Source organism: Pipistrellus hanaki (assembly GCF_964339955.1).
Source record: "Pipistrellus hanaki genome assembly, chromosome: 19".
NCBI classification, from domain to species: Eukaryota; Metazoa; Chordata; class Mammalia; order Chiroptera; family Vespertilionidae; genus Pipistrellus; species Pipistrellus hanaki.
In genome coordinates this window covers 2,216,784-2,241,228 of record NC_140521.1, presented here as the reverse complement: position 1 = coordinate 2,241,228, position 24,445 = coordinate 2,216,784, and the positions used below count along the sequence as shown (strand labels likewise).

The window sequence follows — 24,445 nt, the reverse complement described above, 5'->3', positions numbered from 1 at the left end:
CGGCTGTCCTTGGGCGTCATTCTCAGTCCCCTTTTCGCCCTCCTGTTCACTGGCATAATCACTCACGTGACCGGTTTCTTTCTGGGCCTCTCTCTTCCCGTTGCTGCCCCCCGCTGGCTCCCTTCGCGTTCTCTTGGGAGCAGAACTCTTGGTGTTCCTCCCGTGACTCTTCTCTCTTCTTGCTTCCGTGCGTTTCCTCCAAACACGCAGCCCTTGACCGAAACGGTATCTCCAAAGCTGCGTCCCCCTGCCCGCCGGGGCCTCTCCTCGCCCAGGCCCCCCCTTGCTGGGCTGCCCAGCCGTCGCCATCCTCGGAGGTTCCTTTCCTTCCCACGCTCGTCGCCTGCACGTGTCTTGCCTCTTGCACGTCTGGGGTTTCACACGGATTCTCTCTTCGACCTATACACCCTCTCCTTCGGCCCCTGTGGACGGGAGTGCTCTGGAACTTCTTTCCCTAGGAAGCATTTTTTTAGCAGAGTTGGCTAATTCTGATGCTCTCCTATTTGTCTTGATTGCGCTTACATTATCTTCTGCTTCTTCGAGTCCCGGTTGTTGCTATCTTATATGTTAGTTAAGTCGTTGGTGTTCCTTTTTTATTAAATATATCTTTATTGATTTCAGAGTGGAAGGGAGAGGGAGAGAGAGCGAAACATCAACGATGAGAGAGAACCGTTGATTGGCTGCCTCCCGCCCGTCCCGTACTGGGGATCGAGCCCACTGGCTGTCAGGTGGGGACGACGCTCAGCGGGTCTTTGTCTGGGTAGGACCATCCGGGGAGGCCATCCAGATCCATCACCAGACCCGGCAGAACATGGCGGAGCTGCAGGGCAGCAGGCAGAGGGACCCCGCGCACTCCTCTGCAGAGCTGCTGGAGCTAGCCTATCACGAAGCTGCTGGAAGGTGAGAGCGTGCGCGGGGTTCCGGACGGTCCCCCGAGACCACCCTTCGGCCCCCCGAGACGATGCGCAGGACAGACTGCTGGCCCAGTGTCACGTTGATGGGCCTGGAAGAGCCAGTGTGAGATCAGGGTCAGCGTCACTCCCTCCGGCGGGCCAAGTTCAAAGCACACAGCATGACGTCTTTGCCAGAAGCGTGGCCCGGGCCCTGCGTTAGCCGGAGGTGTAATTCAGAGCACCGATTCTGAACCTCACACGTGAATGAATGTCTTCTGGTCCTCGGTCAAGGGCGACAAGGGATGCCTAGACCGGCGATGCTTGCCGTGTGTGTGCTGGGCGGGCAGGCTCTGACTTTTGTCATTTTGGTCACCGAGAAACTTCCCTGCCGAGTTTAGGATAAATGTGGAAATAGAGGTCCGTGTTTTTTACAAACAAGCCTTTTTGAACCAGGATTCTGACTGTGTCACAGGCACCCCAAAGAGACTCTGTCCAGGAAGGAAGCCATGTGAGCCTTGGCAAGCTTGAGTCCGGGGTACTCTGGACTCACTGTGATGCTTTAGGCAACACTTTGCAAAGAGCGGTGTTAGACCCCCATCCACTCACCTCAGCAACCCCGGGGTGCCTAAGGGATGCAGATCGGATGTGACCGTCTCTGCCAGATGAACTGGCTGCCTCTATTCGAGCGCCTCACATCCTCCTGTTGGTGTGAGCCGGGGAGGCTCAGGGCAGAAGGGGCAGGCGGTCTAGCCTGGCAATAGCAGGGAAGGTGCCAGAGCAGGAGGGGCCGGCCCCAGGAGGCCGGAGCCTAGTAGCCTGTGACACGGAGCCCGGCGGTTGCCAGCCCGTGTGGCTGGGTACCCAGTCCCGTTTTTTGCCGAGGACCCCGGGGATGCAGGGTGAGCGGGATAAAGGAGGCTGCGATCCGCGCTAAGCCCGGTGGCCGGGCTCTGTTCCCTGCAGGCACAGCTCCTCCCGCCAGCCTGGCGACGGCGTGTCCTTCTTGAACTTCGGCGGCCCAGAAGCGCCCGCCGCCGGCCTGCTTAGCAACGGCGGTGCAGGTAACCAGCGGAGCAGTGCTCGGAGCAGGCCCACCCGGGGACCGGGAAGGAAGGGCCACGTCTATTTTGGGATTCCCGTCCGCCACCGTTTGGGGTGACCTATTTGGAAGCCGTGCTTTAGAATGCATGGGATTATAAATGGGCCGCACGTTACATTTTTAGCCGGGAACAGGCTGGTCAAGCCACATTTATCATCAGCGGGGCTGTCGGTGAGTCGTGACCAAGGACGACTTACGAGCTTGGTGTTGAGGGAGGTACCAGGGCCAGGGCAGGAGAGAGCTCTCTGCTCCCAAAAGAACTTTCCATGGTGTGTGTGTGTGTGTGTGTTGGGGGGGCAGGGTGCACCCCCCCCCCTCCATAAAAACCAGTAGGAGAGGCCCAGAGGGGAACAGTGTTTTGTATTTTGTCTTCTTTGCATTTCCTATTCGGCCCGTGTGGCTCAATGGTTGAACGTCAATCTATGAACCAGGAGGTCGCGGTTCAGTCCCAGGTCAGGGCACCTGCCCAGGTGGTGGGCTTGCCTCTGTCTGGAACATGCTTTTTCTCTTTCTTCAACCCCTGGTTCTGCTTGGGAGATGGCAGCTTCCTTCGTCTTGATGAATCAGCTCCAGCAACGCCCCTCCCTCGCAGCCCTCTGGTGATCAATGAATGATTCTATCTCATCATGGATGTTTCTATCTCTCTCGCCCTCTTCCTTCCTCCCTGAAATCAATAAAAGTATATTTTAACTATATATATTTTTTTTATTGATTTCATGTTTTGAAAGGGACCTTTAAATATTCACATGTGTGCTCTAAAATGAGTTCTGTTACATTTCAGTTGAAATGCAAATACGTTGCATTTTGAAGAATCTTCCTGTTTTTCTTTCAGCCTAGTTACGGGTGCAGTCCTGTGTGTGTTCTCTTCAGGCAGTGAGCTTTGAGGTCTTACTCCACGCAGCCATGATTTGGGGAAGGACAAACTTTAAATGGGTCATCTCACGCTTGCTAAAGATTCCTTTTATGCTTGCTAACGATGGCTTTACTTCGTTTACGATGACTTTGAAATACGTCCCTTTTCTCAGTCTGAGTGGTAAGCTGCCTTTTGCAAGGTCTCTCTCGGAGGGCACAGAATAGTACTGATAGCCTCAGAGCCGCGTTCTGGCTCATCCCAGGTTCGAGGGCAATCCTTTCCCTTTGACTCCTTTGCGCTGTTGAAAACGCTCAGCATTTGGTTTACATATTTCCTTTTAGCTCTAGTTTTGGGTTTTCAAACCAGGACTGGTCAGAACCTTTCTGGAAGAAGCAGCCTCACTGAGACCAGCTGTCTTCCTCTCTCCACAGGGATGAACCCTCGGACCCAGAACAAGGACTCTCTGGAGGACAGTGTGTCTGCCTCTCCGGACCCAAGTAAGAGGGGCGGCCTGCCGGGGAAGGTGGGGAGGAGGCGGGGGTGGGGGGTGGCAAGAGGGGGCCCTGCGGGAAGAGAGTGGCCCGGAACCCCACATGGCTCAGGGGAACCAGGAGGCCCGGGGCGGGGGGAGGGTGGGGGGGTGGTGATGAGGGAGGACTCCGGGGCCTCTGGGATGGAAAGGGAGAAGGGCGTGGCTAGACCACGTGTTCTGGAAGTCGGCTCAGAGGAACGGGCGTGGGTAACAGAATTTTCCTGAGGCTGTTGGGCCTGCCCAGAGCTGGCCTTAGCCCTGAGGTACCTAGTGCTGGCTTTGGGGAGAGTTGGAAAGAAGCGAGAGCTGTAACTGTGTACACGCCTGCAGCTGGAAACGTCTGCCCGGGTTGTGTTTGTTCTGATCATCCTTTTCTCCCGAAGTGGCTGAACCACTTACCACAGCCGACCCTTGACCGCCATGGGGCTCGGGGCCCTGACCCCTGTGTGTTGACAATCCACATATAGCTTAATTTTTGTGTTGAGTGATTGATTTTAGAGAGAGGAAGAGAGGGAGGGAGAGAGAAAAAGAGAATTGAAATTTCTTTGGAGAGCCAAATTTTTTAAACTTAAACTTCTCCCTAATGCCACTTCTTCAACATGGACTCGCCCAGGCGGTGGTATTTTTGTAGAAGAGCCAGCCGTTCTAAAGGGGCCAGAGAGCCGAGTGTGGCTCGAAAGCCACAGTTTGCCGACCACGGCCTTAACTCACTGATGTTCCTCTGGGGGAGGGGGTGCTGTCCCAGGGGACACGTGGCAGTGTCTGCAGGCACGTTTGGTTTTCACAACCAGGAGATGCCACTGGCGTCTAGTGAGTAGCATCCATGGTGCCGCTCCACATCCCACAATGCACAGGGCGGCCCCCCTCCCCCAACACAGAATTACCCATGGCCGACACCTCCGCGGTGCCAAGGCGGAGGAACCCCGCTTTCACCAAAGGGCAGGCGATGTGGGGGCGGACCCCTGTGGCCAGGCCCACGCTACCTCCCCTCGGGAGCTTTCCTTTCTAGGTGGTTCAGCTCAGACTCGTACACTTCCGGTCTGCCTTATAACGGTCCCAGGCACCCCTGACTGCTCTTCCCGCCCTTTTGGATCTGTGACTTATTTTTTGCAATTCCGAAAGGATCCCTAAATTCTGCTACCGTGTGCCGCTTGCTCCCAAACCCCCCCTGATCTCCCCTCCTCGCTCCGCCAGCCCCTCCGCCGGCTCCGGGGGCTCGGCCCCGGGCCGTCTCCCGCTCTGCGGACCTCTGCCTGCCCCGCGGTAACCTCCTTGCCACCGCAGCTTAGAGCTCACCGTCAGCAGAGAAGCTAAGGATCGGCTCTGAATCCCGTCTGCATGAGGGGACTGAATAAGCAGCACGCGCATCGCCTTGTCTAACCGACTGTTTCTCTCTTTCTCTTTCTCCCTCCCCATCCCCACGCCTGGAAATTTTGTCCCCTTTCCCCGTGAACTCTCCCGCTCCCCTTCCCCCTCCCCCTCCTCCGGCTCCCCTCCCCGCCCGCCGCCGCTGCCCACGCTGGCCGTGGCGACCGCACGTGCCTCCCGCTGACACGGCAGTTCTGACGCTGTCTGCCCCCCCTGTAGTGCCAGGCTTCTGTTGCACAGTTGGAGTGGACTGGAAGTCTCTCACGACTCCGGCGTGCCTCCCCCTCACCACCGACTACTTCCCCGACCGCCAGGGCCTGCAGAACGACTACACCGAGGGCTGCTACGACCTCCTCCCGGAGGCCGACATGGACAGGTGCGTGCCAGGGCCAGGCGTGCAGGAACACACTGCAGTTTCAGCCCTAACCGGTGTGGCTAAGTGGATAGAGCGCCGGCCTGCAGACTGAAGGGTCCCAGGTTCGATACCGGTCAAGGCCATGTACCTTGGTTGCGGGCACATCCCCAGTAGGAGGTGTGCAGGAGGCAACTGATCGATGTTTCTACCTCTCTCCCCCTCTCCCTTCCTCTCTGTAAAAAAACAAAAACAAACAATAAAATATATTTTTTTAAAAACAAACACTGAAATTGCAAACCCATTTCATCTTATACTTAGGAAATGTTATGATGTAAGAACTGTTCATTTTTCTTTTTTTAAAAGGAAATATTTTTATTGATGTCAGAGAGGAAGTGAGAGGGAGAGAGAGCGAGAGAAACATCCATGATGAGAGAGAATCGTGGATCGGCTGCCTCCTGCACGCCCCTTTACTGGGGATCAAGCCCACAACCGGGCCTGTGCCCGGACCAGGAATTGAATAAACCCTGACCTCCTGGTTCATAGATGGAGGCTCTAACCACTGAGCAACACCAACTAGGCTGTCTGTTTTTCTTAGGATTTCTGTTGACCCGCCTCCTTTCACCATTTCCCCTCGGTGATCCCTTCTCGTTTTCTGTGACAGTTGTTGTGATTTTCTTTTCTAACATTACTCATTTGGGCATCAGGTTACCCGCCTTCTTTTTCCACCTCTGGAACTGATCGTTCCTCCCAGGACAGACTTACAGACTGTTGGTCTTCTGACCCATCCCGGCTTGCGGGTGGAAGCGAAGGGGAGGATGGGAGTGTGGACCCCGAGTGTCGCCCTGCCCTGGGCTCAGCACAGGCGTGCGAGCGAGCGTCTGCTTTCGCAGGAGGGACGAGGAGGGCGTGCAGATGACGGCCCAGCAGGTGTTTGAGGAGTTCATCTGCCAGCGGCTCATGCAGGGCTACCAGATCATCGTGCAGCCCAAGGCGCCGAAGCCCAGCCCCGCCGCCCCGCCCCCGCTCAGCAGCAGCCCCCTCTACAGCCGAGGTCAGTTCTCCTTGGGCTGACATTTTTTCTTCTTTAAAAAAATATAGGTGAAAAACAAAAACAAAAAAATAATAATAACAAAAAAATTTGATAGATAGATAAATAGATGTGTATATACTAGTATGTAAATTTTTAAAATACATTTTTATTAGAGGGTCCTTTAGTTCACAGACTGATGCTCTATCCTGAGCCAGACCGGCTAGGGCTGTATTTTTCCTTTTCTTTCTTTCTTTCTTTTTAAAAAAATATACTTTATTGATTTTTTACAGAGAGGAAGAGAGAGGGATAGAGAGTTAGAAACATGGATGAGAAAATCACCAATCAGCTGCCTCCTGCACATCCCCCCACTGGGGCTGTGCCCGCAACCAAGGTACATGCCCTTGACTGGGCCCTGACACACAGAAGGTTCTCAAATGTCCATTAAACTTCAAGTTTATCCCCCCCCCCCCTTTTTTTTTTTTCCTATTCTGGATTCATCTCTTGTTTATCACTGACGCTTACTGACTTGGAGCCGGAATGGGAGGGTCATCTGTGAGTGACGGGCTCACCAGCGGCAGAGACCGGGTGACGCCGGCTGCTGGGAGCCAGGCGCTGGAGAGCGCTTCTAAAGTAACACAGGAATCGGAAAGCAGCAGCGGCCACTTCCTGGAACAATCGATGAGCCGCCATTAATCTCCTGCCTCCTCCCGAGAGCTAATGAGACCCCCAGTTCCCCGAGCCACCAGCTCCAAACCCCCGCTCATCTCTGGCTCCAGGAAGCCGGCCCCGGCCAGAGGGTCAGACAAGTGTGATTTTGTTAGAGGGGGCTCAGGGGTCACCCAGTCCAGGCCCCGTTGTTGATGGCGAAGCCTCAGACTCCCTCTGGGTTTTCAGTAAAACCCCCCCCGTGATACTTACCACGTGTTGCCTTCTTGTCCTATTCTGAACTCTACTGAATAGGAACCTTTCTGAGTACCGGGACTATTTTAGCTTCATTTCTTAAAAAATGTAGATTTTTTATTATTTCAGAGAGGAAGGGAGAGGGAAAGATAGAAACACCAATGGTGAGAGAGAATCATGGATCAAATGCCTCCTGCAGGCCCCACACTGGGGATCGAGTCCCAAACCCTGTGCCCTAACCGGGAATCGAACCCTGACCTCCTTTGTTTCCTAAGTTGATGCTCGACCACTGAGCCACACTCTGAGTGTGTCATCCAGTGGCCCCAGGTGCTCCCCTGCAGCTGGCTGTTTCATGACAGCAAAATCTGCTAACTTTAGGACTTTCCCATTTTTCCCCCAAAGGATAACACTTCCATGAAACTACCCCTCCAAAGAAAGGGTCCCTTCTGTCTCCCCTTTTCTGAATCCGTACTGGAGAGAAGCAATTGCCTGTTAATGGAATGACCAGGGACCAGATGAAGAGAATGATTGTGTCCATCCCCCCTCCCCCTCAGGCCTGGTGTCCCGGAGCCACCCCGAGGAGGAGGACCAGTACTGGCTGAGCATGGGCCGCACCTTCCACAAGGTCACCCTGAAGGACAAGATGATCACCGTGACGCGCTACCTGCCCAAGTGAGTGCCGGCGCGGGCCAGGCCCCCCCGCCCCTGCCCTGCGTCCCGTCCGCATGCTGCCCCCGTGCTCTGCCACGCGTGTCACACGCGTGCACACAGAGGCGCCGGAGTGGGTGCCGCTGTCCTCTCCTGCAGCTGCTGTTTCGTCTCCCAGGCTCATGTTAGCGGTTGAATGCCGAGGGGGTGCTAGGTTCTCCTTCGGACTTCCGGCCGTGCCTGCTTCTTCCCAGGTACCCGTACGAGTCGGCCCAGATCCACTACACCTACAGCCTGTGCCCCTCCCACTCGGACTCGGAGTTCGTGTCCTGCTGGGTGGAGTTCTCCCACGAGCGGCTGGAGGAGTACAAGTGGAACTACTTGGACCAGTACATCTGCTCGGCCGGCTCCGAGGACTTCAGGTCGGAGGGCGTGCGGCGCTCCACGGGGCCGCCTAGGGTGCAGCCGTGTTTTTGTTTGTTTGTTTTTGTCTAAACAATATTTATTCATTTATTATTTTATTATTGTTTTTTTTTTTTTTAATCTTTATTGTTGAAAGTGTTACATATGTCCTCCTTCTTCCCCCCCATTGACCCTGCCAGCTTGCCCCACCCCAGGCCTTCACCACCCTATTGTCCATGGGTTGGGCATGTATGCATACAAGTTCTTTGGGTGTGTCCATATTTTATTTTATTTTTATTTTTATTTTTTTAAAATATATTTTATTGATTTTGTACAGAGAGGAAGAGAGAGGGATAGAGAGTTAGGAACATCAATGAGAGAGAGTCATCGATCAGCTGCCTCCTGCACACCCCCCACTAGGGATATGCCCGCAACCAAGGTACATGCCCCTGACCGGAATTGAACCCGGGATCCTTCAGTCCCCAAGCCGACGCTCTATCCACTGAGCCAAACCGGTCCCGGCTGGGTGTGTCCATATTTTTAACGCTTCCGGCCTTTGATTACAAAATGATGTTGGTTTTAGAAGAACAAAAGCACATCTGCATTAAAAACCCAACAAATGGGTGGCTGGTGGCGATGGTTGTACCGCCCTGGCGATGTGCCAATGCCACTGACACGTCCACTTAGCCATCATTAAAGTGGTCGACTTGGCTGTTTCGGTTTTGCCACCTAAAAACAAACAGCCGGGAAACGTGGGGGTGGGATGTCAGGGCAGGTCACGTTCGCGTCACGTTTTCCCGACTCCTGGTGGCGCTCCGCTGTTCGTTTCTCTGCGTCATCTACGACTGCGGGGATTGCAAAGCCACCAGCCCCTGGGCCAGGCTCACAGAGCCTTCTGGCATCTCTGGGATAGAAAGCACATGCTACCTCCCAGGCCTTCCTTCTGAGCTTGTGGGGTTTTTTATTTAATTTTTATTTTGTTATTATTTTAAATATATTTTTTATGGGTTTCAGAGAGGAAGTGGGAGGGAGAGAGAGAGAGAGAAACATCAATGATGAGAGACATTCATTGATCGGCTGCCTCCTGTACCCCCCACACTGGGGACGGAGCCCACTATCCTGACCGGGAATCAAACTGTGACCTTAAGGTCTATTTTTTCAGAATTTATTTTTTAATTATCTTCGGCACACAATGAGCTTGTGTTGTGAGTGAAGCCCCCTGAATGGTGGCACGTCCTGGGGAGAGGGACCCTCACACCCCAGCGTCAGGGAGAGGGCTGAGATGGAGCCCTCACGATCCACTCTTTCTCACCACCACCACCCCCGTTCCCCGTTGGCTCCTCCACAGCTTGATCGAGTCTCTGAAGTTCTGGAGGACGCGCTTCCTGCTGCTGCCCGCCTGCGTCACCGCCACCAAGCGCATCACGGAGGGCGAGGCCCACTGCGACATCTACGGGGACCGGCCCCGCGCCGACGAGGAGGAGTGGCAGCTGCTGGACGGCTTCATCCGCTTCGTGGAGGGCCTGAACCGCATCCGCAGGCGCCACCGCTCGGACCGCATGATGCGGGTGAGGGCTCCGGGCCCCCTGGGGACAGCGCCCGGTCTGGGATTCGGGGACCGTCTCCTCCCATCTCAGGGACCTCCCCAGGAGATTCCAGGATGTGGAATAGTTTCCATCACTCAAAAAAGAGTCTCCCTTGTGCCCCCTGGGTAATGGGTGGGGAACGTCTGGCCCGCGGGCCAGTATAAGGCCCTCGAAACCGTTTGGTCTGGCCCTGCCAAGGCATTAGACGTTCATTAAATGTTCGGCCAAACAGTGTGGGCTAATTTTTTTTTTTTTTTTTAATATATTTTATTGATTTTGTACAGAGAGGAAGGGAGAGGGATAGAAAGTTAGAAACATCGATGAGAGAGAGTCATCGATCAGTTGCCTCTTGTACACCCCCTACTGGGGATATGCCCGCAACCAAGGTACATGCCCTTGACCGGAATCGAACCCGTGACCTTTCAGTCCCCAAGCCGACACTCTATATCCATTGAGCCAAACCGGTTTCGGCAGCACGGTCTAATTTTTAAGTTGTTAATTGTGTGTGGCCCTCGAATGACGTTGTAAATATCCCCGTGGCCCTCGGCAGAAGCAATGTCCCCCATTCTGCCTGCCGTACAGCCCCCTTCTCCCTTCGCCTCTCACCCCTGCCAGCCAGCGAGCGGCCTGCTCTCCGTCACCATGCTTCCCGTCCTCCCCAAACGCCATAGGAACGGCATCGCATCCTATGAGACCTTTCCGGGGCTGCCTGCTCTCCCTCAGCATCAGGCCTCTGCGGAGGGGCTCCCGGGGCGGGCTGGCGGGGAGCAGAGGAGAGGGAGGGAGGGAGTGGGGACAGGCTGGGCTGCTGACAAGGGGCCCTCTCCTTCCTCTGCTTCAGAAAGGGGCCGCCATGAAAGGCTTGCAGATGGCGGGGCCCATGGCCACGCACCCCCTGGAGGCGGCCGGCCCCCCGGTGGGGAAGAAGGGGACGTCGGCCCTGTCCGCGCTGCTGGAGATGGAGGCCAGCCAGAAGTGAGTGCCGGGCGGGGCGGCCGCGGCCCCGTGTCGTGGCCCACAGAGTGGTTCTTGTTTTGTTTTATTGGTTGTGTTTTTGTTTTTGTTTTGTTTTGTTTTTAGTAGAATTTATTTTGTAAGAACAGTTTTAGGTTCAAAGCAAAATTGAGTGCAAGGTACAGGGGTGTCCCATGCGCACCAATGAGACATCTCTGTACCCACATATACGTGTCTTCCCCCCCACGTACCAGCATCTCCGCCAGCGCGGTACAGTTATCACAACTGATGAGGCTACATCGACACACAGTCACCCAAAGCCCATCGCTCACTGACGCCAGGGCTCTCTCGTGGTGATGTGCCTTCTGTGGGTTCAGACAGATGCAGGGTGCCATGTCGTCACCATGGCAGAGCTGTCTCTGTGCTGCCCTTGACTCTCCCAGCTTCCAGCATCCTGGGCCTGTGTCGGTCGGTATCCTTCCAGGCCGCACGTGGTGAGCTCATCTTCTCCCGATGTGTCTGTGCGCTGAGGACAGGCTGTGTGCTGTGCCTGGCACGTAGTAGGTGGACGATAGGCGTGAATGATGGAGAAGGGGATGCAAGGGTCCCTGGACGAGGTGTTACAGGGGACTGGACCATGGGTGCCGGTGTGGGGGTCCCGGCAGGAGCCTGCATCCATCCGCTCCCAGGAAGTGACAGGGAGTAAGGAGGAGGCCGAGGGGAGACACCGGTACAGACTGCGTGGGAAGCTGGGCTCAGGCTGTCCTCACCTTAGCAAGAGCGATCCTTGGAAAGGCCTTTTCTTCTCATGGAAAATTCCAGACAAATTAAAGAAGTAGACAGGCTGGTATAATCACTCCCCACTCACCCATCACCAGCCTCGCTGGTTATCATCTCATGGCCAATCTCGTTTCTTTTATATCCTACTTGTTCTCATCTTCCTTTTTTATTTTTTTTCCCAATATATTTTATTGATGTTTTTACAGAGAGGAACGGAGAGGGAGAGAGAGTCAGAAATGTTGATGAGAGAAACATCAATCAGCTGCCTCCTGCACGCCCCCCCACTGGGAATGTGCCCGCAACCAAGGTACATGCCCTTGACCGGAATCAAACCTGGGGCGTTTCAGTCCGCAGGCCGACGCTCTATCCACTGAGCCACACCGGTTTTGGCTGACTGGTCATTTTGTGGCAGCCCCGTCCCCTGAGCCATTAGACAAAGGTCCCTGGATCCCTGATTGCTAGTCCGCGGGCCGGACGGCAGCTCAGTAGGTGAGGATTGACGTGGACACCAGTGAGGCCGCTGGGGGTAGTCAGGCCTTCCTGGCCCTGCTCTCCCGGCCGTGGCCCACCCCAGGGAACGGCACCGTGTGAGACCGAGCGTGAGGCTCAGAGGAAACACACGGTGAGGGGAGTTGGGGGGAGGCAGACAGTGCTGCGAGGGGACGAGGGAAGGAGCCCTGGACCCCAGGGCAGCCAAGTCGCCGGTGGGGGAAGGCTCCTTTCGGCGGCGTTCCAGCGAGTGGGCGGGGACGGTGATAGAACATCGCCGTGCGTGGGCTCTGATGACGCGCGGACCCTGCAGAGATGATCAGCGGCAACTGCCAGACATAGGCCTGCCCGCCGCTCAGCATCCTCTCTGGCCGCAGGAAGGCAGGCCCAGAGCAGCGGATGGCAGGGAAGGGACGCCCTCGGCTCCCCCAGGCTGTCCGTTCACAGGACACTGGAGCTGCTTTCAGCAGATAAACTGCGGGGATGAGCAGCGATAACGAAGGCGTTTATAGCTTAAGAGGCTTAAGAGACACACATATTGCAGTGTAGCGACCTTAGTGGAATCCTGCTTTGAACAAACAAACTGCAAGAAATGTCTGAAGGTGATTGGCGAAATATTTGATATTAGAAAACTTAAAAAAGGAAAAAAAGTTTTTGAGCTCTGGCTGGTGTTGCTTAATGGTTAGAGCATCGGCTTGTACACCAGAGGGTTGCAGGTTCCGTTCCTGGTCAAAGGCGAGTACCTGGGTTGAAGGTTTGATCATCTCAGTCGGGGTGTGTGGGGGAGGCAACCAGTCGATGTGTCTCCCTCACGTCGATGTTTCTCTCTGTCTCTCCCTCTGCCTTCCACTCCCTCTAAAAATCAATGGAAAAAAAACCCTTGAGTGAAGATTAAAAAAAACAACCAAAAAGATAACAGCGACAGCTCTGTCTTCACGTCATCTTGTCTACCGCGGGCCTTCCTGGTGGTGGTGGTGGGGGGAGGTTAGGGGGCTCCCCACGAGCCTGTGTGTGTCCTGCCAGGTGCCTGGGCGAGCAGCAGGCAGCCGTGCACGGGGGCAAGAGCTCCGCCCAGCCAGCCGACAGCAGCAGCAGCAGCGTTGCCATGACTCCCACCTACGTGGACAGCCCGAGAAAGGTAAGGGGGCCCCTCCCGCGGGGACCGGGGAACGAGCCCCCAGGGCCCCGATGGGGAGGGCGGGGTCTAGGACTGGCGAGCTGAGCATTCGGAGGAGTTCTGCCCTTTGCAGCGTGACTGCTCAGAACTGTCAGGGGCTGGCTGCCCGGTAGAGGCAGAGAGAAGGCAGCCCGGCTAAACGGTATTGGGCAAGGCCCAGGATCCGGCTTGAGCCTTGGCATTGGCCACCTGGTTGTCCTTTAGCCACAGCGCCGGCTCCCCCGGAGGGCAGGTAGAGAGCTCCTGAGGCATCTGCCATGAGAGTTCACTTTTTTCCTTTTTCTTTGTTTTTAATGATCTATAAGCAAACGTCCGGGGTCAGAGAGCTCTCTCTTTGATAATGAAATTCCCGTCCATTCGCTCAGACTCCCGAAAACGACAACCACAAAAAACACAGCCCGAAGGCCGGGGCCTCTATGCAGAACAGGAGGTCCAGCGGAGGGGCGGGAACGGTAGGCCCGGCCTCCTACACCCTTTGAGCCTGGGCTCTGTCAGCGCCTCCGGGAAACCCAGAACCCGAGGTCGTCCTGGTGGGGTAGGCAAGCCCATCAGATGTCCTTTCGTCTGACCACTATTAAGAAAAAACGGAAGGAGATTGAATAGATGTATTTTCTTATCAAAATTGGGGTCAAATTGTCCACCTTGGTATTTATTTCTTTTTCTCCGATGTCATGAATATTTGCCCATATATTATTATGGAATCAAACCTGGGGTGTTTCAGTCAAACGAATGATTTTTTTCAAAAGAATGATTTCTAAAAACAATGATATCATATTTCATCCTATGACTGGCCCTTCATTTATAATTTACTTTTTTTTCACTTGGTATTAAAAACAACTTTTGAAAATTCTTCCATAGATCTTTACGAGCATAATGATTCTACAGCGATCAATAACACTGCAAGTAACACCTTTGCAGATAATTACTTGACCACATCGCTGGTTTATTTTTTCAGGATAAGTGACTAGCATCAGACCACAGGGATGGAGGGGTTAAAATCTGAGCGAAAGTATGACTGAGGCTGCAGGCAGCTCGTGTGATCTGCAGGTCTGGGGTTGGCAAACCTCGAGGCTTTGTGGGCCCAGAGGCCAGATCAAGGCTTCTGCGCAGGCACTTCCACCCCCTCCTCGCTCCCGGGCTGTGCTGGGCCAGGGGCTGGGTGGGCCTGCAGGCTGTGGTTTGCTGTGGCTTCAGGGACAGTTGTTCTAAGGATGGTCTGTGTGTAAGGAATGAGCTGGTGGTCAAGAGGAGGCTTTTCCCCCATCCTCACTCGCATGTGCATACATGTCGGCAGTATCGGCACCTCTGCTCCCGTATGTTCTGGCAGAGAAGGGACCCGGATGGGACACTGAGAATCCCTAAGAACCCTCGCTTTGACTCTGCTCATTGCCATCTGTGAGGATTAGGAGCAGTGCCAGGGCCCTGACCTATTTGGCTCAGTGGATAGAGCCTCGGCCTGCGGACTGAAGGGTCCCAGGTTCAATTCCGGTCGGGGGCATGTACCTCGGTTTCGGGCACATCCCAGCGGGGGGCGTGCAGGAGGCGGCTGATCGATGTTGGACCCGTCTTCTACGCCAGGCGCTTGCTCCCCCGCGATGGAGTGCTCTGCCCACGAAGGTGCGAGTCCTGCCTGTGCTTTGCATTGGGATATTGTCTCCCCTGTGGCTCTCTCTTCCCGCGTTCTCTTCATTCTTCATGAGCCATTGTTTCTCTCCTTCCCTCCCTGTTTTTGTTTTTTTTGTTCTTCTTTCATCCCCCCCTCTGCCCCCCCCCCCCATGGCTCACCGCCGGTCCACATCCCGTTCCTTCGCACTCTCGCGTCTGCCACCGCCACTGCCTCCTCCTCCTCCTCCTCCTCCTCCTCTTCCTCCTCCTCTGATCCAGGACGGGACCTTCTCTACGGAGTTTGTCCGCAGCCCCCGCACAGCATCGACCACCTTCTCCTCGCAGGTCAGTCAAACCCTGCAGCCCACACACCCTGCGGCAGGAGCCTTCTGCTCGGCTCGGGACAGACGGGATGGGCCCTCGGCTGAGGTTCAAGGGCAGCTGACATTGAGTTTGGTCTCGGAGGCGTACATTCCCGTCTGTGGTTTTGGCCGTGGCAGAGGGGGATGGAGAGGATGGACGTGAGACCGAGTGGCCGCATCGGTGCTGACGGATGTAGCATCTGCCAGCTGTCTCCTCTGTGAAGCTACAGTTTCCTTCTCTGTGCTCCTCTAGCCGCTCGGAAGAGGACGGGGAGATTAAACTCCGCCTCCTGGGAGAGGGGGTACCCGCAGTCCTCTGCGAGGAAGACTTGGAACAGGGTTTCTAAGGCAAGATGCCTTCTAGACCAGCGGTCGCCAGCCTACGGACCGCCGGCAGGCGACCGCTGCTCTAGGCCCAGCACCCCCTCCGGGGGCTCCTTCCGGGCCTCTGTGCGAGAAGACAGCCATTCTGTCTATCGTGTGCCTGCATTTTCAGATTTGGGGCAAGTTCAGGAAAAGGAAAAGTCCGGTAGGACCTCATGTAAGGTCTCCTAAAGTCCCTCGAGTTTCATGCTATGTTCACCCCCGACCCTCCCGGCAGCCAGAGAGCAGTGGTCGTGATATGAAGGCAAGCCAGTCTCCTGGGAGAAGCACGGCTTCTCCTGGTACAAAGATATGAGCAAAACGCCTCTCTGTGCAGCCTCTTGAAAGATGAATGGAGAGCAGGGGTCAGGGAACTGGCAAGCCTGGCCCGCCATCTGCTTTTATGAATAAAGTTTTATTGGAACGAAGCTACGTCCATTTGTTTACACTGTCTACAGCTGCTTCTGCGGAGCTGAGTAGTTGCCGCAAGCCCTCTGTGGCCCACAAAGCCTAAAACAGTTAGTCTGGTCCTTTCCGGAAAACGTTTGCCTGATGAAGAGGATAACTCCTCAACCGCATCTCTTCTGAAATGGAACGGCAGGAATTAGGCAGATTCTGGACACATCCTTCCGTGTAGGCCGCTGGGGCAGTTCTCCGGGGCAGTAGATGAGAGGGGACCGTTACCAGGATCCAGAAGGCGTCAACAGAGCCGGGTGGAGTCCTCCATTCCTCTCTAATCTAGAAGGACAGCGCAGTCCCCATTCCTAAGTCTTGCTGGTTAGAAGCGGATGGGGATTGGTAATTGCAAGTTGCCTCTTGCTGCCTTTCTCCGTGCACTCATGGTGCTGGCAGAGTCTGCGTGTTTTTGGTGTGTTTCTCTCCCCGCCCCCCCCCCCCCCCCCCAAACCACAAGAGCCAAATGGCTCTCTTCAGAATCGGGCAGTTTTGCCTCCTAAGGTCCATTTGGTACCATCCGGAGACATTTTTGTTCGTTACAGCTGGGCCGGGGGAGCTAGTGAGAGCAGTGTTACTGGCATCTGGTGGGTAGAAGCCGGGGATGCTGCTCTAATGTCCCACACAGGACAGCCCCGCAGCAGACTCATCTGTCCCCACGGGGCAGCAGTGTGTAGGTTGAGACGCCCTGACTTAGCGGGAGTGATTTGTGCGGCATCTAACAACATAGCAGATCATTTAACACTTCATGTTAGAAGTGTCCAGTCCTCCCTTGTCCCCTTTAGGAAAGAAAGGAAAAGGACCAAAATGTCAACAGCCTTAAAGAGTTTTTTTGTTTTTCTTTTAACCTCCAGGTGTCCGTGGACCAGACGGCGGTCCCGGCGTTGGACGGCACCAGCTTGGGGGTGAGCTCAGGCCAGTCCGTGGACAGAGGCAACAGCCAGACCTTCGTCGGGAGCTCCCAGAACTCGGGGGAGCAGGGCCTCACCTCCTCGAACCCCAGTGACGGCAGGTGAGGCGCCTCCCGGGCCGTGAGGATGGTCCGGCCGCAGAGGAGGCTGGGGGGGCCTGCGTCCTGACCCCCCCGTCCGTTCTCACTGGCACCTGTGCCCGGGCTGGCGACCCCCGCCCTCTCTCGCTCACAGGCGAGCTCAGAGACCCCTGCGGGGGATCAGACATGCAGGGTGGGCTCTGGGGAGCCAGTCCGTCCTGTTCCACGTGGCTCCCGCGGCAGAGGCCCCCATGTGGTAGCGTGCGGTGGGTCTGTGCCGCTGGAGGGAATGCACGGATAGCGAACGGGTCCCTCTGTGGCCAGACGGGGCCGTGCTGGGCAGCGGGACATTCCCGAGCATCCAGGGGGCACAGAAGCCGCTCGGACCTCATTGGCTTGAGGAAGTGGCCCGCGCCCCAGCCTGTTACGCTGATGGCAGACCGGAGGAACTGCTTTTTGATTTCCTTTGTTGCGCAATGGCTCCTGAGCCATCTGCCCAGGCTGTTCCTGCCGCCCTGGCTCTGGCCGGGGAGGGCGGGCTGGGCTGCCCGGCTCCCGGGGCGGAGTGCATGTCCCCGCTTCCTCATTGCTGGCCGGACCAGGGGGCGGGCTTTCTTCTGCTTTCGAGAGAAAAGAGGAACTGGAGGTGTTTAGGCCGGAGACAAGGAGACCCGCATTGACAGGAATCGGGACCAGTGACTGAAAATTAGAACAGGTTCCATTTCGTGGTAAAGAACTTGCTAGCGACCCTGACCGGTTTGGCTCTGGCTAGAGCGTCGACCTGCGGACTGAAGGGTCCCGGGTTCGATTCTGGTCAAGGGCATGTACCTTGGTTGCGGGCACATCCCCAGTAGGGGGTGCGCAGGAGGCAGCTGATTGATGTTTCTATCTCATCAATGTTTCTAACTCTCTATCCCTCCCCCTTCCTCTCTGTAAAAAAAATCAATAAAATATATTTAAAAAAAGAACTTGCTAGCAGCTGGTAGGCCACGGGGAGGTGGGCTGCTTCGGAGGAGCTGAGTTTGCCACTGAGGGCGCTCACACTCACCGGGTGGGACCGCCTCCTGTCTGAGCCTGGGGGTGGCCTCCCTCCCTCCCATAAGATAACCCCAGGATGGAGCAATCCAGAACTTTCTGGGCCACCTTTAATGTCAGTGCCATCCAGGCTCCCGGCTCCGTGAGAAGGAGGCGCCTAAGGTCCCCGCTCGGGCCCCGCTGACCGGGCCTCTGTGTCCCAGCTCCCAGCAGGTGGCGGCGAGCGCCCTGACGTCGGCCTCCACGCTGGCCGAGATCCTGGAGGCCATGAAGCACCCCTCGTAAGTGCTGGGCGCGCGTGTGGGAGCCGGGGCGGGAGGGCCGGGGCGTAGGGCCCTGGAGGGCCAGCCTCGGGCAGCGCAGTTTGGCGCGGTCCTACCTGACTTGGTTGCTCACCTGCTGTGAGACCTTGGGCGAGTCCCTTGACCTCTCTGGTCCCGGAGACTCACCTTGTTTGCAAAATGGGGAACAGAAGTCGCAGGTTTGATGGAAGGAGTACATCAAATAGTTATACATAACTCGCCTGGTCTAATACCTGACAAGTCTAGGTCTTCTCTACATGTCAGGTCCTTTTGCTTTCTCTTCTCCTTCCCCCCTTTTACCCCATTTTTTGTTCTGTCCGGGGGTTTCTCGGGGTCTAGAAATAGCGGTGAGCGATCGCACTCGGGGGATCCTCACGTCAGATAGTGAGCACTTAGCACCGTCTTCTCTTTCCCCGCTGCCTGGTGCTGCCCGCCCCGCTCCCCGCCCGCCGCGCTGGCACCAGGACAGGCGTCCAGCTGCTCTCGGAGCAGAAGGGCCTCTCGTCCTCCTGCTTCATCAGCGCCGAGGTGGTGCACTGGCTGGTGAACAACGTGGAGGGCGTCCAGACGCCGGCCATGGCCATCGACATCATGCAGGTGAGGCAGCCCGGGCAGGGCCCGCGGAACCGTTTGTAATAAGTGGGAGGACTGTCTGGAGTCGAGGAAGGAGCTTGTCTTGCTTTGAAAGATACGACTGAAAAATCTGGCTGCACCCGGCCAGCGGGGCTCAGTGGTTGAGCGTGGACCTAGGAACCAGGAGGTCACGGTTCGATTCCCGGTCAGGGCACAGGCCTGGGTTGTGGGCTCCATCCCCAGTGTGGGGCATGCAGGAGGCAGCTGATCAGTGATTCTTTCTCTCTCACCATTGATCCTTCTGTCTCTCTCTCTCCGTCTCCCTTCCTCTCTGAAATCAATAAAAAATATATTTAGAAGTTCAATGCGCTATCCGTTGCGCACAGAGCCCACTAATAAAAATGTATTTTAGGAAGATCTGATGTCAATATAGTAAGATATTAAATTGGTTGAAGTTGGACTTTCTTGATACTTTTCAGTGTGTCTGAAATCCTTGATGACGTTAAAATACGCATTTGTACTTTATAGCATTGTCTGCATCAGGCACTGCCCTTGGCAGGGTGCAGCTATGGCTGATGGGGGTGGGGGTCCAGGGTCGGTCTCCTGGGGGCCCTGTCCTTCCCTCCACGCCGTCCTGTACCAGGGGCTGCACCTCCCACACGTCCCTCCACAGGGATCTCAGAGTTTCCCCGTCTCTCCCGCAGAAAATGCTGGAGGAGCAGCTCATCACGCACGCGTCCGGCGAAGTCTGGCGGACCTTCATCTACGGCTTCTATTTCTACAAGATCGTCGTGGACAGGGAGCCCGACAGAGGTCAGAGGCGCGGCACGCCGGGGCCCGGGGGCTGGGGCTTTGCCGGTGACCTGCTCTCTCCGGTGGCCCTGCTGCCTGAGCTCCTTGGGTCACTTGGTTTTCCAAGTTGTGCCGGGCCTGTCGGCTCCCGTGAGCATCCGTGTTTAAGTTAGGCATCGCCGGAGCCACGCGGGTTTCTTAAAGCCACAGGACGTTCTTGTGAGAGCAGGTGAAGGGGAGATAACCCTAAAGGAGGGCAAGGGACCCGGCTCGAGCCAATTCCCTCAGGCTGGCTTTGGTTAGAGCGCCCCCACCCACTGTGCAGGCGGTCCCGAGTATGACACAATGGGCTCTCACCTGCGTGTCTAACAGCACTTTCTCCTCGCTGGGCCTGCAGATCCATTTCCTCCCCCAAGAAGACCCATCAAGACCTACTATATTTCCCAGAATACGTTTTCTGTGTTTGTTTTCGTGATGTCCTGCATCCACCACTGGGTCTAGTTCCAGATCATTCCATCCCCCAGTAGGGAACCCTGGACCCATAGCAGCCAGTCCCAGTCTCCTCCTCCCCCTCCCCGCCACCAGGCCCTGGCCACCACCAGTCTGCTGTCTGTTTCTAAAGATTGGTCTTTTCTGAACATTTTGTTAAGGGGACTCTTACAGGGTGGCCTTATGTGCCTGGCTGCTTCTGCTCAGCGTGATGTGTTTACGGCCCGCCCGCGCTGTAAGAAAACAGGCCTCCGTGCCCAAGCCGTGTGCTCTCCCTCCCGCTTCCCCAGGGGCCATGCAGCAGCCCACCACCTGGCACACGCCCGCGGTGGACGACTTCGCCAGCTTCCAGCGCAAGTGGTTCGAGGTGGCCTTCGTGGCCGAGGAGCTGCTGCACTCGGAGATCCCGGCCTTCCTCCTGCCCTGGCTGCCCAGCCGGCCGGCCTCCTACGCCAGCCGGCACAGCTCCTTCAGCCGCAGCTTCGGGGGACGGAGCCAGGCCGCCGCGCTCTTGGGTAGGTGCCCGGCCCACACGGGGCCTGGTGGCGCGCTGGCGGGTGGTGGACGGAGGCCGAGTGGCCGCCAGCCACGGGGGATGAGGCCACGGGACCTGGGAATCGGAGCCGCCGTGGCCGTCGCACGGGCCATTCGGTCTGTCGGCACCGCAGGCTCCTGCGCTGGTGTCTGCCGCGTGTGGGCCAAGCTCGTTATTGTCCCGACCAACACACCCCGTTCATCTTCTCAGAAGCTTCTAGAATCTGCGATTTTTTTTCCTCTTGGGTGATGCAGAAGTTTGCTCTCTGGATGTTGATCCTTCCTCCTCATCCCCTCCTCCTCCTCCCTCTCTCTCGGGGCCCCTCCTCTGCGCGGACACAGCTGCCACCGTCCCGGAGCAGAGGACCGTGACGCTGGACGTGGACGTGAACAACCGCACAGACCGGCTGGAGTGGTGCAGCTGCTATTACCATGGCAACTTCTCCCTGAACGCGGCCTTCGAGATCAAGCTCCACTGGATGGCGGTGACGGCCGCGGTCCTCTTCGAGATGGTGAGCGCCGCCTCGCGCTGCGGATGGGGCCCTGGCTCGCCGTGCAGGGGGCTCCGTGGGTGCTCGGCAGCAAATCGTGTCACTTAAAAAAAAAAAAAAAAAAAAATCCCGTTACTGATGTCAGAGAGAGGAAGGGAGAGGAAGAGAGAGAAACATCCATGATGAGAGAGAATCATGGATCGGCTGCCTCCTGCACGCCCCACCCTGGGGATCAGGCCCGCCACCCATGTGCCCTGACCGGGAATCTGACCGGCAACCTCTGATGCTCAACCACTGAGCCACACCGGCTGGGTGAGAAAGGTTTTTAGAGGCAAGAAACAGTTCTCCCCCATCTCCTCCTCCTCCCAGAAGAAGTACTGGCCTCGCAGACACGTGGCTGCGGGAGGCACTGTGCTTAGCTCACAGGGTCCGGGTATTCCTCAGGGGGTGAGACCGCATCCTCCCGCCCGGGACTGGCTGGGAGCGGCCATCACTCCCCGAGCAGTGCTTCCTCTCGCCCGCACCAGGTAGGCTGACACTGTGTGTGTGTGTTTCCCACCAGGTCCAAGGGTGGCATCGCAAAGCCACCTCCTGCGGCTTTTTGCTGGTGCCGGTGCTGGAGGGTCCCTTCGCGCTGCCCAGCTACCTGTACGGCGACCCGCTCCGAGCCCAGCTCTTCATCCCGCTCAACGTGAGCTGTCTGCTCAAGGAGGGCAGCGAGCACCTGTTCGACAGTAAGAGCGGCTCCCGGGGGCGGGAGGGGGCGGTCCCCGTAGAGAGCGCCTTCGGACAAGGGGCCAGAGGGTCTGGGTTTTAATCCTCCTCCTTCACTCAGGGACTGACAAGTCACTTCCTGTCTCTGAGCCTCAAAATCCTTTTTATTTATTTTTTTATATATTTTTATTGATTGCAGAGAGGAAGGCAGAGGGAGAGAGAGAGAGAGAAACATCAGTGATGGGAGAGAATCGTGGATCGGCTGCCTCCTGCACGCCCCGCACTGGGGATCGAGCCCACAACCTGGGCTTGTGCCCTGACCGGGAATGGAACCCGACCTCCTGGTTCCTAGGTTGACACTCAACCACGGAGCCACGCCAGCGGGGTTTTAAAGCACTCTACACACACACACGCACACTCACGCGCGCACACACACACACCACGCCAGCGGGGTTTTAAAGCACTCTACGCACACGCACACACACACACACGCACACGTGTGACCTCACAGTGTGGCTGAGCAGGACCCCTTTGCAGTTCGGAAACGCCCGATGATTGTGGGTATCTGACGATGTTAAGCCAGGCACTGCCCGCAGTGCTGTTTTTCACACGTTGAGGGGACAGAGAGAGGGTGCCCCGCACCCGCCGAGCCTCCTCCGGGCTTTTCCGCCTTCACGGTGACAGCACAGGGCGGCGCGAGGGGCGGGCGTCGGGGCCATTTTTATTTATTTATTTATTTATTTATTTTTTTTATTTTATCGGGGCCATTTTTTGTGTGTGTGTGAGCTGATGGTTTTCTCTGCCACTCATAACCCCGTCATCAGGACCAGCAGCCTCTGTGGGTTGCCATGGTTACCGCTGAACGGAAGGAGCCCTAGCTTCAAGGCATAAGGGCTGGAATCTGGAACTCGGTTTTTTTGCTTCTGTGCTGCTTCTCTCCCAGTTATCGCCCCTTCTGATGACAGTGAATTCAAACCCTTAAAACCCGACAAGAATCTGCTGTGTGTGTGTGTGTGTGTGTGTGTGTGTGTGTGTGTTTTCCTATTGAAGCCAAAGCCTTTTCTCCCTCGCCCTCCCTTTACCCAGAATCCTCAGGTCTGTCCTCGAGAGAAGGTTTCAAGTGTGGAGGGAGGGCCCGGGGCCTCGGGATGTCTCCTGCAGTGGCTGCTCCATCCCGGAGCGGCCCTGGCCCCTGGCCCCTGGCCGGCTGCTGCAGGACAGGCTGCCCAGCCCCCACCGCAAAGAGGGCCAGGGGGAGGGGCGTCCCCACCCCTCCCCAGCCGATCACTTTCCCAAAATTATTTTTATGTTGACTTGCTTCCGTTTCCCCACCCAGCTTATAATATTGTCTTTCCTCATAGGGAAATGGAAGATGGTCCTTCGAGGACATGCATTTCTTTATTTTTTTTTTAAATCTTTTTGTTCATCCTCACCCCATTGTTTTTAGGGGGAGTGGAAGAGAGAGGGAGAGACAGAGGAGAGACATCAATGTGAGAGAAACACATCGATGGGTTGCCTCCTGCAGGAGCCCTAACCAGGGCCCGGGCTGGGGAGGAGCCTGCCCTTGACCGAGCTCGAACCCGGGACCCTTTGGTCCGCAGGCTGACGCTCTATCCATTGAGCCACACCGGCCAGGGCCAGATGACTTGCCCTTAGAGCTCCTTTCCTGCTGACACAGGAGGTCATAGGGATGAGTCCTGGCTGCTCACACTGGCTCCTAAGGACTCGAGTTTGTCCCCTCCCCTCCGTAGATCCTGATGGAATCCTGTCCCTTTCTTTGTGTGGCTGTCACTGCCTTTGGCTCGTCCCCCCCGTGGGGTGAGGCCGGTCTCTCCGGAGGCGGGTCGTGGGGAAGAGCTGAGCCTGTGATCGAGGAGGAGGCGTTGCCGAGAGCAGAGAAGGGCTCAGAAGGCCAGAGCCCGGGCCAGTCATGCACTAGGAGTCACAGCCGAGCGTCTGTTCTTTCTCCCTTTCAGGCTTCGAGCCGGAGACCTACTGGGACCGCATGCACCTCTTCCAGGAGGCCATCGCGCACAGGTTCGTCCCCTCGCGGGAGAGAATGGCAGGGGGGCCCTCGCCTTCGTCGGGAACGGCCGTTCCCAGAGCAAAGCCCGTTGGTTTCATTTCCGGGGAAATGTCACATGATCCAGCCCCCCAGTGTCACGTGCGCTGCTCATCTCCGATAGGACCCGGCCTTGGTCCCTACGGCTGTCGTTTCCCAGACCTGATCCCCGTCGCCTTCGGTGGAGGGGAGAGCAGAGCTCCCTCCTTAGCCTCCAGTGAGACCTGAGACAGGCTACCCGGGAGGTGACAGGAGACAGAAAACTGGAATTTATCGAGTCCCTTGACACAGGCTGAAAAGACCGTCAGTGCTTAAGCAGCGGTAGAGGAGTCAGTAGGCATTTCCCGGCTTCACATGTGTTCCAGGAAGCCTTCCCCAGGCTGGCTGTCCATCGGGGGATAGTGAGAGGGCCAAGGACCGTGTGGTTAAATTGCCTTAAAAAAAATTTTTTTTTTAATGGATTTCAGAGAGGAAGGGAGAGGGGGAGAGAGAGAAACATCCGTGATGAGAGAGAACCATGGATCAGCTGCCTCCTGCACATCCCACACTGGGGATCGAGCCCAAAACCCGGCATGTGCCCTGACCGGGAATCGAACTGTGACCTCCAGGCTCA

The 24,445-nt window shown here is 56.4% G+C and overlaps 1 protein-coding gene across 8 annotated transcripts in view; it reads left to right on the top strand.

Annotated features, from left to right (window-relative positions):
- DEPDC5 (DEP domain containing 5, GATOR1 subcomplex subunit) overlaps window positions 1–24,445 on the top strand; it is a 47,313-nt gene that overhangs the window by 20,381 nt on the left and 2,487 nt on the right. Inside the window, exons 23-41 of one of the 8 annotated variants that reach the window (XM_084867280.1) lie at window positions 765–900; window positions 1,857–1,954; window positions 3,277–3,342; window positions 4,965–5,121; window positions 5,991–6,151; window positions 7,585–7,702; window positions 7,933–8,100; window positions 9,429–9,648; window positions 10,508–10,641; window positions 12,913–13,027; window positions 14,951–15,016; window positions 16,704–16,861; window positions 18,079–18,156; window positions 18,642–18,774; window positions 19,455–19,563; window positions 20,322–20,546; window positions 20,908–21,077; window positions 21,619–21,790; window positions 23,747–23,807. In XM_084867280.1, coding sequence (XP_084723406.1) covers window positions 765–900; window positions 1,857–1,954; window positions 3,277–3,342; window positions 4,965–5,121; window positions 5,991–6,151; window positions 7,585–7,702; window positions 7,933–8,100; window positions 9,429–9,648; window positions 10,508–10,641; window positions 12,913–13,027; window positions 14,951–15,016; window positions 16,704–16,861; window positions 18,079–18,156; window positions 18,642–18,774; window positions 19,455–19,563; window positions 20,322–20,546; window positions 20,908–21,077; window positions 21,619–21,790; window positions 23,747–23,807 — 2,545 coding nt within the window. Of the gene's footprint in view, window positions 1–764; window positions 901–1,856; window positions 1,955–3,276; window positions 3,343–4,937; window positions 5,122–5,990; window positions 6,152–7,584; window positions 7,703–7,932; window positions 8,101–9,428; window positions 9,649–10,507; window positions 10,642–12,912; window positions 13,028–14,950; window positions 15,017–16,703; window positions 16,862–18,078; window positions 18,157–18,641; window positions 18,775–19,454; window positions 19,564–20,321; window positions 20,547–20,907; window positions 21,078–21,618; window positions 21,791–23,746; window positions 23,808–24,445 lie in introns of those variants that run through there. The other 7 variants (XM_084867282.1, XM_084867281.1, XM_084867284.1 and 4 more) reach the window with 7 other exon arrangements.